We start from the raw sequence: 16618 nt of genomic DNA, 5'->3' as shown, positions 1-16618 counted from the left end.
ATACCGCAGGCGATGGGGTTTGAAGGGTGCAAAGGGTATTTTCCACATTTTTTTAACAAAAATCAAAATTACGTGGGGCCTATGCCCGGTGTGGCACACTATGTTGTAGAAAGCATGATGCCTAGGGAAAAAGCAGAGTTTCTCGTCTGGTAGCGGGACCACAGCTCTGAGGTGTTTGACTTATAGAAAGAGCTCACATATTACTGTCAGCAGGATGTCAAAATTTTGAGACAGGCTTGTATCCTATACAGAAAAGAGATTATGAAAATGACGGAGAAGTAGAGAAAGAACCTGATAAATTCACTGAGATAAAACTGTATAGATCCATTCCGGTACATAACCAGGGCGACCCAGAGGATTCAGGGGGTCTGGGGTCTTTAGCAGCGGGGGGCCCCTGCTTTGGAGGTAATTCGATGGCAGGGGGTCCTTCCACTCTGGGACCCGCCACTGAAGTGCCTCGAAGACCCATGGTGAGGCCCCCCGCCGCCAAATTGCCGCCAAAGATCCAGAGCAGAAGATGCTCCGGGGCCCCGGCCCCGCGAGAGTGCTCCGGGGCCCCTGGAGCAAATGAAGGACCCCGCTGCAGGGGCCCCAAAAACTGTCGTGGGGGACCCTGGGGCAAATTGCCCCACTTGCCCCCCCCAGGCGGCCCTGTACATAACACTGGCATCTGTCTACATGGCTACGTACAGGTTTATGTTTCTGGAGCCTAACAGGGTAGCTCTTCTCCCTCCAGACAACTATCACAGGCAGAAAAAGAGATATTTGACCCCATCTCTTCCGTGGCTGTTGTATACTTCTCACAAAGAAAATATACAGATACGGCATGCTTTACAGAGTGGGGGAACTACAGGTAGGCCCCTACTTTTTAGACAGTTATGCTGATGTTGATAGGGTACACACAGCCTTTGAGTTTAACAGCTGTTTTTTTCACGGTTGTGTCACCTGTCATTGTGAAAAAGCACAAAACTGTATGATGGGGACATCTTTTGGGTTTCTTTATTACAAGATGAAGGGGAAGGGGAAGGGGAAAAATCACACCGCTAACCATCATAGCTATGCCAGGAAAAGCTCTAGATTACACACAGTCATAGTGGCAAAAAAAAAAAAATCCAGTCAATAAAATCAAGATAATTAAATGCCCATAAACTACATTAATGCAGAGTTATGGTGGCCCAGTGCTGCCTCCTGCCCTTCCAGCGTGTGGTGGGCGCTAAAGTTAAACCTCTGAAAACTAGGAAACGTAGAGTGAAAGTATAGCCATGACCACACCATAACCTTAACTCTGCCCCTTCTCTAACCCTGGGGTTGGCACTCGCCACTGGGAGTGGTTCAGTAAGAGTGGTGCAAAGGTTTACAAAGGTCAGTGGTATCTTCTCCATCTCAGGAAGTCTTCAGGTCAAGACTAGATGCCTTTCTGGCAGATGATTTAGACAAACACAAGGTATTCAGCTCAATTCGGCGGTAAATGGATGAAATTCTGTGGCCTGTGTTACAGAAGAGGTCAGACTAGATGACCTAATAGTCATATCTGGCTATAAAAACCTAAACAAGAGATATGAAGAAGGATTAAAAGAAGGTGTCAGTGTTTGTGTGGTGTTGCACAGATGGGAATACTGGCATTTATCTGCATCCCCTCCAGCTGTGTGCAATCTGTCATCTAGCTAGAATATGATGCTGGATGGATTCCTTGGAGCAGCTTGGCAGAGCTCTGACTGTGATATGAAGGGTGGTGCATGTGAAACTTGGGAGCACCAAGTCTGCCCCGTTTCTGTGCTGAGGGTTGTAGGTTGTGTCACTGAAGGTGCACAAGGGCGTGGTTCTTGGCATGGAGATTGGCAGCAGCCAGGTGGCATACGTATAAAGAGAAGTTGTTAGACTTTGTACTGTTCTGCTCCTGTTCTCCGTTTCGGGGAGGCTGCCTTATCTGGTCTGTGTGGGAAAAAACCAAACAGCTGCTGTTTGCTTTCAGTGAATGAGGGGGGGGTGGGGGAAAGGGTCAGAACTTTTTTTTTAAAGCAGTTATACAAGTAATTTCTATTTATAGGATGTTAGCTGTACAGTACTAAAGTGAAAAATAGCAACTTTACAGACAAGCAAAAAAAACCAGAGAAAGCCAGCATGTTCCTTGGCAAATTTCATTAGTGTCCATCATAGAGGGCTTTTTTTTTTTCTTTCATGCAGAAGACACCATCTTCATAGACATCCAGCATTTTGGCAGGGAGCTGACAACAGTGTCGGCTCCAAAAATCCACTCTCTCCCTCACGCTCCCTGTCACACTCCACCCCACCGCCCCCTTTTGAAAAGCACGTTGCGGCCACTTGAATGCTGGCATAGCTGCCCATAATGCACCGCTCCCAATGCCACTGCAGATGCTGCAAATGTGGCCACGACAGTGCGCTGGTAGCTGTCAGTGTGGCCACACTGCAGCGCTTTCCCTACACAGCTGTACGAAGACAGGTTTAACTCCCAGCGCTGTACAGCTGCAAGGGGAGCCAAGCCCACAGCCCCACCATGCACGGGGGAGAGGAGCCAACCAAATGGAAGTTGTGGGTGGATCTCAGTCAGGGCTGGCGCTAGACACCCGCAAACCAAGCACGTGCTTGGGGCAGCCCAATTTCAGAGGTGGCATTCTGGCCACCTTATTTATTTAATTTTTTTTTTTTCGCTTTGTCCGTTGCACTTTTTTTTTTTTTTGCTTAGGGTGGCAAAAAACCTAGAGCTGGCCCTGATTACAGTCAACAGAGTCCCACTCCCACGCTGCTCAGAGCATCCTAGAAACACCAGGGTGAGGGGATGAAGAGAGAGCCCCTTGTCTCTCCCAGCAGATCCATCACTCCCCTGCTCAGAGCATCCAGGAAACACCAGGGTGAGGGGATGAAGAGAGAGCCCCTTGTCTCTCCCAGCAGAGCCATCACTCCCCTGCTCAGAGCATCCAGGAAACACCAGGGTGAGGGGATGAAGAGAGAGCCCCTTGTCTCTCCCAGCAGATCCATCACTCCCCTGCTCAGAGCATCCAGGAAACACCAGGGTGAGGGGATGAAGAGAGAGCTCCTTGTCTCTCCCAGCAGATCCATCACTCCCCTACTAGCCACAGACAGATACAGGAGATGAAGCCCCTAGCAGGGCCCAGGGAGAGCTCCCTGGTAGGAAGAGAAGGGAGAGTCATTAATTTTAGGATAAATGGGGGAAGGATCTCCTTGGATTGTATATCTATATGTGATAATGAGAGAGAAAAGGGGAAGAATTTGTATCAGTATTTGAGAGGTAAGTGGCACAAACAGGGAAAGGAAGCAATTATCCCCCGCCCCCTTCTCCCCCTGGAATTTCCTGGCTGCACAGAGACAGTTCAGTCCCTTGTAGTGTGAAAAACTCTCTCTGTCTCTCAATGTGCTAACAGGAGCAGTAACTGATGTTGGGGGGGGGGGGTGTAAAACATTTCACTGAAGCAAGTCTCCTGCAAGGCATCAGACAGAGAGGAGCTGCAGGGGCTGGGCATTGGGGTGCCTGAGCCTTTAAGAACCCAGCCCTGGGAAGCCCATGCTGGGAGATGCTGTCTGTGGGAGGGGAAATCAAAAAGCCCCTCTGCTCCCCACAACCTATTACTGCAAACACTGGGGTGTAACTGTTCCCCCCACTGCCTGGGCCGGGGTTTTGCCCTGTCACCCTCAGGCAGTGCCTCACCCCGGAGCTGACCCCCGGTTCCTTGCTCCCCCCAACCCTGATTTTGCCCTTCAGTCCCTATCCTAACCCTGCCTCCAGCTGCTTCCCCGCCCCTCTCCCCCACCGGTCAATTACCAGCCCCTGCTCCGATTTACCACTTTTAACCCGTGTAAACAGCAGTCAGCAGAATCAGAAGCCGAATAAGGGCAGAGGGAAGGGCAGTGGCTTCAGCAGAGGTTACTGAGCATGCTCAGTGCAGCCTAGGTCTCTAAGCTAGAGAGACACTCTCCCCGCGACCCTCCCCCGGAGACTTGCCCTGCAGCACCCCGCCCCCCACTGCAAGGGAGCTGTGGGTTGGGGGCTGGGACTTGCTTTGCAACACCTCCCCCCTCCCACTGCAAGGGAGCTGCGGGTTGGGGGCTGGGACTTGCCTTGCAGCCCCCCCCCCTTTGCAAGGGAGCTGCAGGTTGGGGGTTGGGACTTGCCTTGCAGCACCTACCCCCCCACTGCAAAGTAGCTGCGGGTTGGGGGCTGGGACTTGCCTTGCAGCACCTCCCCCCCCCCCCCCGCAAAGGAGCTGCGGATTGGGGGCTGGGACTTGCCCTGCAGCACCCCCCACACATACACGCTGCAAGGAAGTGGGGGAGGGGGTTTCTGCGCACTATTTCCCTACTGCAGCATCCCGCGGGGGGGGGCGTGCCTCCCCTGGCCCCACGGGGCACAGCCACCCAGTGACGGGGACCACAGCTCCCCCATCTGGTGCCCCCCACCTCCGGCGGGGGGACAGGACAGGCTGATCCGCCCCCCCCCCCCGGGCCGCGTACAAAGCTCGTGGGGCGGGAAGGAGAAGGGGAGCCCCGCCCATCCCACAGCCCGAAATAAAGTGACGGAGGCACCGATCCCTCCCCCGCAGCCATGTCCTGCCTGCACCGCCCCGTCGCCTCCAGCCTCCAGCCTCCGCGAGTCAGACGCGCCGGGAGCGGCCCGCGCCGTGCACACGCAGCCCCGCCTGGAGCGCTGCAGCCCGGCCTGGGATCTGCAGGACACACGAGCAGCTGGGAGCGGGCCGGGCTGGAGGCAGCACTTGGGGGGCACAAAGCCCGGAGATCGGGCACGGGGCAGCCGGGGAGGGGCCCTTCTCCAGGGGGAACCAGCCCTGGGCTCTGCCCAGGTCCGCTCCGGAGCCAGAGACTCCAGGTGAGCAAGAGCCCCCAGGGGCCCGGCAGGAAAGTGACTCTCTGCCCCGGGGAGAGTCAGACGCTGCAGCCCCCCCGGGAATCTGCTCCCTGGGGGTCCATGTGCTGCCAGCAGCGCTGGGGCCGCCCCAGCCGGAGCGGAGCCGCTGTTCTGCCCCTGGCACTGCTGGGATTGGGGAGTGGGGCAGAGACTGGGACCCGTTGGGGTGGGGGGCTTTGAACTGTCTCTGTGCAGCCAGGAAATTCAAGGAGAAGGGGTCAGGGGGGTAGGGTTATGGTCTCGGCATCATTTCCCTGTTTGTGCCACGTTCCTCTCATATATTGATACAAATTCTCCTTAGTTCTGCCCCTTTTCTCTCTCAGTATCACATGTGGATCGTCCGTTCCAAGGAGATCCGGCCCCCATTTCTCCTAAAATTATTGACTCTCCGTTCTCTTCCTACCAAGCAGCTCTCCCTGGGCCCTGCTACGGGGCCCCATCTCCTGCAGGTCTGTGGCTAGTAGGGGAGTGATGGATCTGCTGGGAGAGACAAGGGGCTCTTTCTTCATCCCCTCACCCTGGTGTTTCCTGGATGCTCTGAGCAGGGGAGTGATGGATCTGCTGGGAGAGACAAGGGGCTCTCTCTTCATCCCCTCACCCTGGTGTTTCCTGGATGCTCTGAGCAGGGGAGTGATGGATCTGCTGGGAGAGACAAGGGGCTCTCTCTTCATCCCCTCACCCTGATGTTTCCTGGATGCTCTGAGCAGGGGAGTGATGGATCTGCTGGGAGAGACAAGGGGCTCTCTCTTCGTCCCCTCACCCTGGTGTTTCCTGGATGCTCTGAGCAGGGTGGAGGTGGGACTCTGTTCAGTGAGATCCACTCAGAGCTCCCATTTAATTGGCTCCTCTCCCCCGTAAATTGTGGGGCAGCAGGTACTCAGAGTTGGACTCTTGCCCTTTCAGGGGCCGGTGACCGAGGAGGTGGCTGTGTATTTCACGGGGCTCTGCTGCACCCCACTCAGAGAGCCTTCTACAGAGACGTCATGCAGGAGAACTACGAGAATGTGACCTCGCTGGGTAAGGATTCCCCGTCCCCTCGGTTCTTAGAAGGGGAAATGCAGAGTTAAGCTTCATGTCACCCCCACAAAACAACCTCTGCCCTGCCCTGTTTCCGCATAACCAGAGCAAGTCAATGACACACGCACTAGCCCTCTGCCCTCCCCTGCTACACAACACTCTGGGAACAGGAGCAGAACCGCACAAAGTCTAGCAACTTCTCTTTACACATACGCCACCAGGCTGCTGACAATCTCCATGACAAGAACACGCCCTTGTGCACCTTGACTGACGCAACCTACAACACTCAGCACCGAAATGGGGCAGACTTGGTTCTCCCAAGTTTCACATGCACCTCCCTTCATGTCAGAGTCTCAGCTCTGCCACGCTGCTCCCAGTAATCCATCCAGCGTCGTATTCTTAGAGATGACGGCGTGCACACAGCTGGAGGGGATGCCAGTATTCTGATCTGTGCAACACAACCCAAACAGTGCCATGCTCTCTTAGTCCTTCCTTGTATCTCTTGTAGATTTTTAGGTTTTTTCGGCCAGGTGTGACTATTAGGTCATCTAGTCTGACCTCTTGTATAACACAGGCCAGATAATTACATCCATTTCCTGCCAAGTTGAGCTGAATACCTTGTGTTGGATTAAATCATCTTCCACAAAGGCATCTAGTCTTGACCTGAAGACTTCGTGAGATGTTGATGCTGCCACTTCCCTGGTAACTTATAAACCTTTGCACTAGCCTTCCTGAACTACTCCCAGTGGCAAGTTCCAACTCCAGGGAAAGGGAAGGGGCAGAGTTAAGGTTGTGTTGCGGTTGTGACATGTACTTTAACTCTTCGTTGTCAGAGGTTTAACTTTAGCTCCCATCACATGCTGGAAGGGCAGGAGGCAGCACTGGGCCACCATAACTCTGCATTAATGTAGTTTATGGGCATTTAATTACCTTGATTCTGTTCAATAGTGGTTTGTTCTTTTTCTTCCCCAACTATAAGTGGGGAGGGATAGCTCAGTGGTTTGTGCATTGGCCTGCTAAATTTAGGGTTGTGAGTTCAATCCTTGAGGGGGCCATTTATGGATCTGGGGCAAAAATCTGTGGGGACTGATCCTGCTTTGAGCAGTGGGTTGGACTAGATGACCTCCTAAGGTCCCTTCCAACCCTGATATTCTACCCTAGAACTTTTGCTCTCCTAGCTACATTGGTTAGTGGTGTGATTTTTTTCACACCCCAAACTTACAGAGCTACATGGAAAAACTTTTAAGTGCAGACCAAGCAAATGTCTGCATGTGGCTATTAAGGCACTTTAAAATACCACACTTGATGCAGGCATGTTGGCATCAGAGAGCAAAGCTTCCACAAGGAGTTTCAGCAGAATGCAAGAAAAATGCGCAATGCACATTGACTTAAAGCTGCCAGAGGGAGGGCTCAGGGGTGGTTCAGATTCAATGGCCGCAGCACGTCCTCTGGAGCCAACCCTTTCCTGTGACGACAAAATGTGGGAAACCCTCTAGCTGTTAACAGGAACACAGTCTTGGAGCACGTCTGCATGTCAGTGTCCGGGACTCAACAGTTTGGCTTGTGCTGCTCTGAAATTCCAAATTCTACAGGTATTGGCATTTATCTGAGTTAGTACGTTGCACCCGCTGCCTCTTTAGGAAACCAGGACTGACAAAGTCAAGTGACTGATATCTGTCAGGGAACAAGAAGAACCATAGTTTCAACGCCAGCTGAATGTTAAATGAGCAAAATGATTTTGTAAAAAGCTGCCTCTGGTGGCAGGGCTGTTTCTCAGGAACCTTGTGATCAAATCAGTCCGTATTTGGACCAATAACCCTTCCTGGAATATCCATAAACCCCAGAAAATATCAAGACAATTTGAGTAAATGTGGCTTTTAGTGTGGTTAGAATAATTGATCTTTAAACAGAAAATAATGCTCCATCAGTCTAGCTACTGCCACTCAGGGAGGTGGATGACCTATGCCAATGGGAGACCCCTTTCCATTGCTGTAGTAAGTCTACACCCCCAGTCCGTCCTATCCCTTACTGTGCTGAATCCCACCAGTCCATGCTCACCGGTCCTGGCCTTCCTACAACTCTCCTTGTGTCTGGGTGTCTCTCTGTGGTTACGGAGCAAGTCCAAAGTGACTTCCCTTCTGGCTGGAGCCTTTACTGTCTGGGGCATGGGGTTACTGTGTTTGTGTTTTGGGAGCCCCTTTGATGAGGAGCTGTGACTAGAAGTGGTGGTGGGGGGTGTCACACTGACATTGCTCAATCAGGGCAAACTGCAATGAATGGGGCAGATGATCCCCTAAACTGGTGATTATTTCTAAAAATGAGATTCACCAATCCAGCAACAAAACAGCATCTACAATACCTTCCTGCTTACCCAGAATTCATTAACACAGTTCCCTTGGAACAATGCAGCCTTGGACTCCCGCCCAGACAGCCAAGTTAAATATGATGAGGATTATTGAAAATCTGGTTCATCATATGAAAAGTTCTACCAATCCCAAAGGTTCAGACGCATTACCCACCAGGTCAGTGAATAGTTCAGATCTTGCCCAAATCCACACTTACTGCCAATTCTTATTAACTAAACTAAGATTTATTAAAAAAGAAAAGGAGAGTGAGTATTGGTTAAAAGACCATGATCCATGCAGATATGAGTCGAGTTCTTATGTCAGTTTCATAGTAGAGATGGTGAGCGTCAAAGTTGTAAATATTTCTTCCAGAATTAGTTCCATAGGTCACAGTCCAATGCCCAATATCTGGGTAACCCAGACAGGAGCAGGGAACCTCGGCCTTGTGACTCAAACTTCCCCTAACGAAACTTAGGCAGATCTGAGATAACCGAGTCAGGGCCCACGAGTTCTTTTTATGGCTCTCTGGCAGCCTCTTGAGAGCCGGCATTCCTTGGGTGCAGCATTGTGGCTTGAAATAAACCCCCCTATTTCCTATGGATACACAGGTAACTAGTTGCATTCATCAGCCTAAGGTCATTCTCCATTGAGCAGTTCATAGACCAGTGGTGAGCATCCTGTGGCCTACGGGCCACCAGACAGTTTGTTTACCTTTGCATGACAGTCCACAGCTCCCAGTTTCAACGGTTCGCCGTTCCCGGCCAATGGGAGCGGTGGGAAGTGGTGACCCGCAGCTCCCATTGGCTGGAAACGGTGAACCGCAGCCACTGGGAGCTGTCATGCAAATGTAGACAAACTGGCAGCCCACCAGCGGTTTCCCCTGACGGCCTGCAGGTTGCCCATCACTGTCATAGACATTTTACTACAGACTTCAAAGTTTGACAATGACATTACTACACCCAAGTTTCATCTAAATGTTAATATTCCTGTTTGATCTATGATTCAGTCGATATAGTGACAGACAGGAACCGTCTGTTTACATGGTTAACATCTAACAAATTCTCTCAAAATACCAGTTTGCATTTCAGAGCTCTCATCTATGGGACATGGCTACGTTAGCTATTTATAAGGAATAGCCCTAATTACTTAATTACATACATTTCTAATATGACTTTAAAGGTTGAATTTGGGTAATTTAGCCTGCTAGTTGCTAAACCTTTCCATCTCAATGTCACAGGAGTGTCTGGCTGGGTGTGTTCCCAGCAGAGATGGGGATAGATAAATGCCTCATATGCAGAGTGTCCTGCACCTTGGAGCACCTGGCAAGACGCCTCAGGCATTTTACTGCTTTACAATGGTCTGGGTTAAAACCAATAGATGCTTCTTTGTGAGAAATGTGCCATGAACTCCCCTGATCTCCTTTGTTTTCTATCCCCTCAGCAGAGTTTCCTGTTCCCAAACCTGACATGATCTCCCAGCTGGAACGAGGGGAGGAGCCGTGGGTCCTGGATCCCCAGGGCTCTGAGGAAGGAGAGATCCTGAGAGCTGCCTGTGCGGGTGAGAGATCCTTAAACCAATTAAAAAATGCTCCGTGGCTGAAAGAAATACCTGCGACTCCCTAAAAAGGCCTTGGGAGTTCTCAGAGTTCAGAAGGATCCCCAGGAGGCCTTGTACCCTATGGGCAGCTATTGCTCGTGGCTTCCTACCCATCCTCATTGACACCCGCCAGCAGCTCCCTGCCTAACAGATACAATTCTGCCTCCACATCGCCTCTTCTCGCTGCTATGGAGAAAATTTGAGGAGAATTCACTACCCGGGTTTTTTTCCCTGTCTCTCCAGCTCTAATTTCAGTCTGTTTCTTTCTTTTCCACCCTTGTTTCTGAGGTTTCTCTCTCTGTCCTAGCAGGTGCTGGGATGGTGAGTGAGAACAAGGAGCTGAATCTTGAGCAGGAAGATGCTGAGCAAGTGGAAGCACATGGGGGATTATCGCAAGGATCCCAAGGGAATGTGTCCAGTTGTCGTGTGCAGGGAAAAGCCTGTGAGAGTCAGCACAGGCCAGAGAGGCAGCAGGGAAACCAGCTAGGCAAGAAACATGGTAAATCCATTAATTGTCAGGAGACTCTCACAGACCTCAAGGAAATCACAGCCCAGCAGAGAATACCCGTAGAAGAGAGAGAAAACACATGCTCTGAGTGTGGGAAACACTTCACTCTGAGCTCCACCCTCGTTAGACATCAGCGGATCCACACGAGAAAGCGCCCCTACAAATGCTGTGAGTGTGGGAAACAGTTCAGTGAGAAATCAAACCTTATCACACATCAGACAAGCCACACAAGAGAAAGACCCTATGAGTGCTGCGAGTGTGGGAAAAGGTTCACGCGGGGCTCTACCCTTACTAGACATCAGAGGATCCATACAGGAGACAGACCCTATGAGTGCTGCGAGTGTGGGAAAAAGTTCACTCAGAGCTCTGTCCTTATTAATCATCAGAGAATGCACACAGGAGAGCGCCCCTATACATGCGCTGAGTGTGGGCAAACGTTCGCTCAGAGCTCAGCCCTATTTAAACATGAGAAGATCCACACGGGCGAGCGCCCCTACGAATGCTCTGAGTGCGGGAAACAATTCATTGAGAAATCAAAATTTATCAAACATCAGACAAGCCACACGGGAGAGAGACCCTATGAATGTTGTGAGTGCGGGAAACAATTCAGTGAGAAATCAAACCTTACTAAACATCAGACAAGCCACACAGACGAGAGACTCTATGAGTGCTGCGAGTGCGGGAAAAGCTTCACGCGGAGCTCATCCCTTATTAGACATCAGCGGATCCACACGGGAGAGAGACCGTATAAGTGCTGCGAGTGCGGGAAAAGCTTTGCTTTCAAATCAGATGTTAATAAACATCAGAGGGTCCACACGGGAGAGCGCCCCTATGAGTGCTCTGAGTGCGGGAGACAGTTCAGTCAGAAATCCAACCTTAGTGCACATCAGAGAGGCCACACACAGCAGAGTCCTTATGAGTGCTGTGAGTGCGGGAAAAAGTTCACTCAGCGCTCAGGCCTTATTAATCACCAGAGAATCCACAGAGGAGAGCGCCCCTATACCTGCTCTGAGTGGGGGAAACAGTTCAGTGAGAAATCGGACGTTATTAAACATCAGACAGGCCACACAGGAGGGAGACCCTATGAGTGCTGTGAGTGCGGGAAAAAGTTCACTCAGCGCTCAGGCCTTGTTAATCACCAGAGAATCCACACAGGAGAGCGCCCCTACACATGCTGTGAGTGTGGGAAAAAGTTCACTCAGAGCTCAGGCCTTATTAAACATCGGAGGATCCACACAGGAGAGAAACCCTACGAGTGCTGTGAATGCGGGAAACACTTTACTGAGAGCTCATCTCTTATTAGACATCAAGGGATCCACACGGGAGAGAGACCATATGAATGCTGTGAGTGTGGGAAAAGCTTCACTTTTAAATCGGACCTTATTAATCATCAGAGGGTCCACTCACGAGAGCAGCCTGTGAGTGCAGGAAAAGTTTCATCCGGAGCTCACACCTTGATAGACATCAGCGATTTCACAGGCTAGAGACACACCATAAACACTTTGTGCAGGGCAGAGAAAAGATTGTTTTAAAGCCATTTGCAAATTCCCACAAAGGGACTTTTTAGGGCAGTTTTGCACCATTTGCATCACCCTGTTCTCTCAGCTCCCCCAGGTGAGTTGCCCTCTTTTCCTTTGCAGGTCACCCTTCTCTGGGGTGAATCCCGTGGTCCTTTCTACCAACTCCGTTGTCCTGTGGGTCATGGGAGTGTGTGTCACTCTGGCCAGGAGTGTCCATCAGCCTCATGTGGGGTTAATAGGGGTGACCTCAGGTAGGAGAAATCTAAAATTGACCTGGGCTTTGCCTCCTGTAGGATTTTCCAGCCTGCTGGGTAGCTATCCTAATGTAAACACCCCGCTAGATTTGCAGTGCTGACATAGCCCAGGCACAGGGGTCGGGGTTAGCTAGCACCTTCTCCTTTGTCCTGTCCTAATCAACACCAATTTTCATACTCAAGACAAGCCCTGAGCGGCACGTTTATACTCTCACCGCGCTAGCAGAGCGATTGTTAGAGTCACCAAGTTTCTCCCTTTGGTGACAGATTGTCTCATCCCCAGTTGTTCTCACACTGGTCCAGGTTGTGCTGGGCAGCAGGTATCTTTCTTTTTATCATTTCCTTTATTGAAAATCTATTTCAATATAACAAAGAGGAGGAGCAGGACTGGGACAAATGTATCATTTTGGCCTCTACGACACTGGAAGGAAATGGGGTGAGTTGGTGGGATTACCTCCTTCCCCATCACTCACTAGGCCTGCTCACTCCAGCAGCGCTGGCATCTGTCTGAGATACAATGGAGTTTATCCACCTCTGTTCTACCCCTCCACCTCCCACAAAGTCTCTGCACTTCGTAGCAAATTGATCCTAAATCCGACTCGTTAGGGCTGGAGATGAGTGTCCCAGACCTGGATGGGGAATTTCCATGGATCCCAACCACAGAGCGATCATTCTGAGTTTAAATCCCAGTTTCTGTCTATTGACAGAGCCACTTCTGGACATTTTCCTGCTGAGCTGGGATCGTTTGCACACGAGAAGGTCAGCAATTTTTTCCTATTACGATGATGCTAAGTTTCTTTTTTTGTCAATAACACGATTTCATAATAATGAAGTGCTGTGGAGTGAAGCCGGTTTGAATGGATCGAAGGAGAAAGTGACGGGGGAATCTACTCTCCTGGTTTTTGAGTTATCGGCTGTAACCTGCTCTAGAATTTAATTTTATACGAAACTGAAAGTGACTTATACAGAGCTAGTTGAGTGATGTTAAGAATAGTTTAGGTTTAGTGAGCTGTGTTCTTCATTTTATTTGTTTTGTACGTTTCATTAAAATGAACAAAGAGATAGCGAGTCATGTCTTTCAATAAGCTACATGGGTCAGAACCCTAGCTTGTCCTGCGGTTGTGTCTGGTCAGGATCAGCTGAAATTGGGGGTCTGGGTTGAAGGGTTGTAAATGGAGGGGAAGAGATTGTGTCTTTCAGCCATTGTGGTGTTGGCAGAATGAAGATGTTTGTGTTTTGGGGGAACACTGGGGAATGACTGAAAGAGGGCAGAGTTAAGGTTGTGTAGGCAACCTTAACTCTTGGTTTCCTATTTTTCAGGCGTGTGAGTTTTGCTGAAGTTGAGGTTCTCCAGGCAGACAACATCCCACCAGACCCTTAACTCCTTGTTAATGATGGTTTTTGCCCTTTAGTTATTTCTTGGGGAATTCTGCACCAAAAAATTAAAAATTCTGCACACAATATTTTAAAATTGTGTATATTTTATTTGTCAAAGTAACATATATTCACTCCAGTTTTAGTTATTCAAAATACCTGTCAACAACTATGTCAACAATACAGACAACAGCAAAAATGATTCCCCAAGGGGAAGAGAGTTAACAAAACCCCTACAACAACCCAATTCCAGATGAGGGATGGTGGAGGGGACTGTGCGGGGCCCCCAGAGCCCAGACACCTGCACTCCCATCCTTCCGGAGCCCAGCTGCCAGACACCAGCCCCCCACCCCCCAGAGCCCAGTTGCAGGACAGCTGCCAGACATCAGCACTGCCCTCCCCAGAGAGCCTAGCCACGGGGCAGCCGCCAGCCCAGACTCCAACACCCCAGGGGCTCTACTCCCCCCAATTTCTTTACTGTCCTGCCAGGGGATGGGGTGTGGTGCAGCCCTGCCCTTCCCCACTCTTTGCCAGAGCTGGCAGGGTCTCCCAGGCCCTCTCCTGTCCCCAGGAGCATGAGGATCAGGCAGATCGTGCAGCTTCCAGCCCTGCCAGACTGGGGGCTCTGCTCACTGAGCTGAGTGTCTTTTTATAAAAGAGAGAAAGAGAAGAAAATCCAATGAAGTCCCAGAAAGAAGTTAGCAGATTTCTTCCCCCTCCCAGGCCCCTTTTTTCTGCACAACCCTTTGCTGTGTGTGAGGGGTGAGACAGAGGACGCTGGGGAGTCAATACCGCCTAGATGACAAAAAGGGAAATTAGCTGGTTAAATGGGACATGAGGAAAATAGAGACATTGTCACCATTCGAGTAAAAGAAGTTCACAGTGGCTGAGGATCTGGCCCATTTACTCCAGTGGAGGCTGGATGATTAATATCAGCTGGGGGTCTGGTTCATCTGTTTGTCTTTTTCCCAATCCTGGTCGCAGACCCTAACAGCTGTTGCTGCCCCTCCATCCCAGCCGTGAGGGGGGTGAAGCCCTTTCACTCTGCACTGCCTGGTTCCCGTACAACAGGGGGACTTCAGCTGCCCTCTGTCCCCATGGCCCCCCACTCCCAACACAGCTCATAGTGCTCCATGGGGCCTTCTGCGAGGAGAGGTTCATTGCAGGGGGATGGGTCCCTGTTTGCCTGTTCTCTCTAGCTAGGACTGTCCAGGGTACCCAGAACTGGGGTGTCAGAGCGCTGTGGACCTGTGTGGAGCTGCCATTCACCTTCCCCCCCTTTGGTCTCCTCTTGCATTGAATCCAGCCTTTTTCTGTCCACTACCATCATCCTAAAGATGCCAAACTTGCCTCCTGCAAGAGACAGTGTCCCTGTTGTGTGTAAATAGGCTTCTCTGTAACCTCTGCCTGCTTCCCCCACCCCATTTCCTCGCTAGTCAGTCTGTGCCAATGTGGTTCTTTCTCTCTGGGATACCCCCCCTTCTCCTTCGTCATTGAACATCATCCAGAGAAACTCAGGAGGTTGGATTCTGTGAAGCACCAGGGTGATCTGGGAGCCACAACCCCTCACTGCCCGTCCATGGGACTGGTGCTTGGCCCTTTGCTGTGAGCAGGATTTGAACCTGTGCAGGAAAACCTCATGGGATTGGAACCAGAGTCAGGCAGAATGTGCTGTTTGACACCCACCCTGGACAGGTTTGTGCTTTGGTGACCCTGTGATTCCATTCCCAGATCACAGATCCCCAAACCCCATAAAAGAAAGATTTACAGGTTAACGAGAGGGGGGCTGGTGCTGAGTGAAGGCTGTTGTGATGAGAGAAAAAGCCGTGGGGGGGTTTGAAGGACAAATCCCCAACCAGGGTCCTTGCTGGTGTTGGGGTGATCTCTGGTTCTTTCCTTGTTTTTAATGTTTTCTGGGCAATGCTTTCCCCTGAAGAATAAACGTGCTTGCACCAAAGAGGTGGGTGGGTATCACTGTTGGTAGCGACACTGCTCTTAGGCTACGTCTACACTACAGCATAAAATCGAAATTACTAAAACCGGTTTTATAAAACCGATATTATAAAATCGATTTTATGCGTCCACACTAGGGCACATTAATTCGGTGGTGTGCGTCCATGGTCCTAGGCTACCATCGATTTCCAGAGCGGTGCACTCTGGGTAGCTACATTAAAGGAATGAGACCAATAACTTCGATTTCCGTCCACACTAACCCTAAATCGATATAGCAATATCGATTTTAGGGTTACTCCTCTTGTTGGGGAGGAGTACAGAAATCGATTTTAAGAGCCCTTAAAATCGATTTAAAGTGCCTTGTAGTGTGGATGGGTACAGAGTTAAAGCGATTTAACGCTGTTTAAATCGATTTAACTGTGTAGTGTGGACCAGGCCTATGTCACTGCAGAGACAGCAAAGGGCAGGCGCTGGCCGTTTAGGACTTGCTGAGGGATGTTACAGTGTAAACAGGGCTGGTGCAGCCTGGAAATACGCTGTCCAGGAGAGGGAGAGACACTTGTCTCTGCCCAAGAGGTGACGGCTGGGAAGTCTAAGGGTGGGTGTTGCTGGGTGACCATGGAGGGGGAATCCAGGTGCAGTTGCCCTGAAGGGGGACAGCGAGGTTACAGCAGGACCCTGCAGCCAGCATGCCAGCACCTGCTGGCTTTTTCCAGCGCCGTGTTTTTCACACAGCCTAGAGATCTGCAGCTGAGGAAGGAAGGGAGCTGGAGAAGTGGGTAAAGGGTTTCCCCTCCCTGCAGGGGCAGGGGAGGGAGAGTGGTCGTCTGCCATGGACTCAGGACACCCCCGCTTTCAAATAATGTTACAGTGCGGGACAAGCTACCCCTCCCAGCAGACATGACTCATACCTCCTCATACTGGAGGGGCACAATGTAAATGTGTGTGGGGGGGGGCATGTGACTGCCCCACATGTTGCCTCTGGAAGGGACCTTTCAGCCCCACGTCCCTGGCCAGGGAAGCCAATTCTGCTGGCTCCTGGGGGGCTGGGGCCACAGGAGCGGGGAACACATGGGTCTGGGCTGGTCCTGGCCCTGGGAGACTCAGAGCACCACAGTGTCTGCTCAAAGCTCCTGCAGCCTCGCGGGCGC

The 16618-nt window shown here is 51.0% G+C and overlaps 1 protein-coding gene across 1 annotated transcript in view; it reads left to right on the top strand.

Moving 5' to 3' along the window:
• Positions 1-13202, top strand: part of LOC127039466 (zinc finger protein 850-like) — a 33316-nt gene extending 20114 nt beyond the window's left edge. The window contains exon 6 of the mRNA XM_050933235.1: positions 10605-13202. Within this exon, the coding sequence (XP_050789192.1) occupies positions 10605-11850 (1246 nt within the window). The 3' untranslated portion in view covers positions 11851-13202. The remainder of the gene's footprint in view (positions 1-10604) is intronic.
• Positions 13203-16618: the final 3416 nt, after the last annotated feature.

This window comes from Gopherus flavomarginatus, chromosome 23 (assembly GCF_025201925.1).
Source record: "Gopherus flavomarginatus isolate rGopFla2 chromosome 23, rGopFla2.mat.asm, whole genome shotgun sequence".
NCBI classification, from domain to species: Eukaryota; Metazoa; Chordata; order Testudines; family Testudinidae; genus Gopherus; species Gopherus flavomarginatus.
This window is presented reverse-complemented; position numbering and strand designations above follow the sequence as displayed.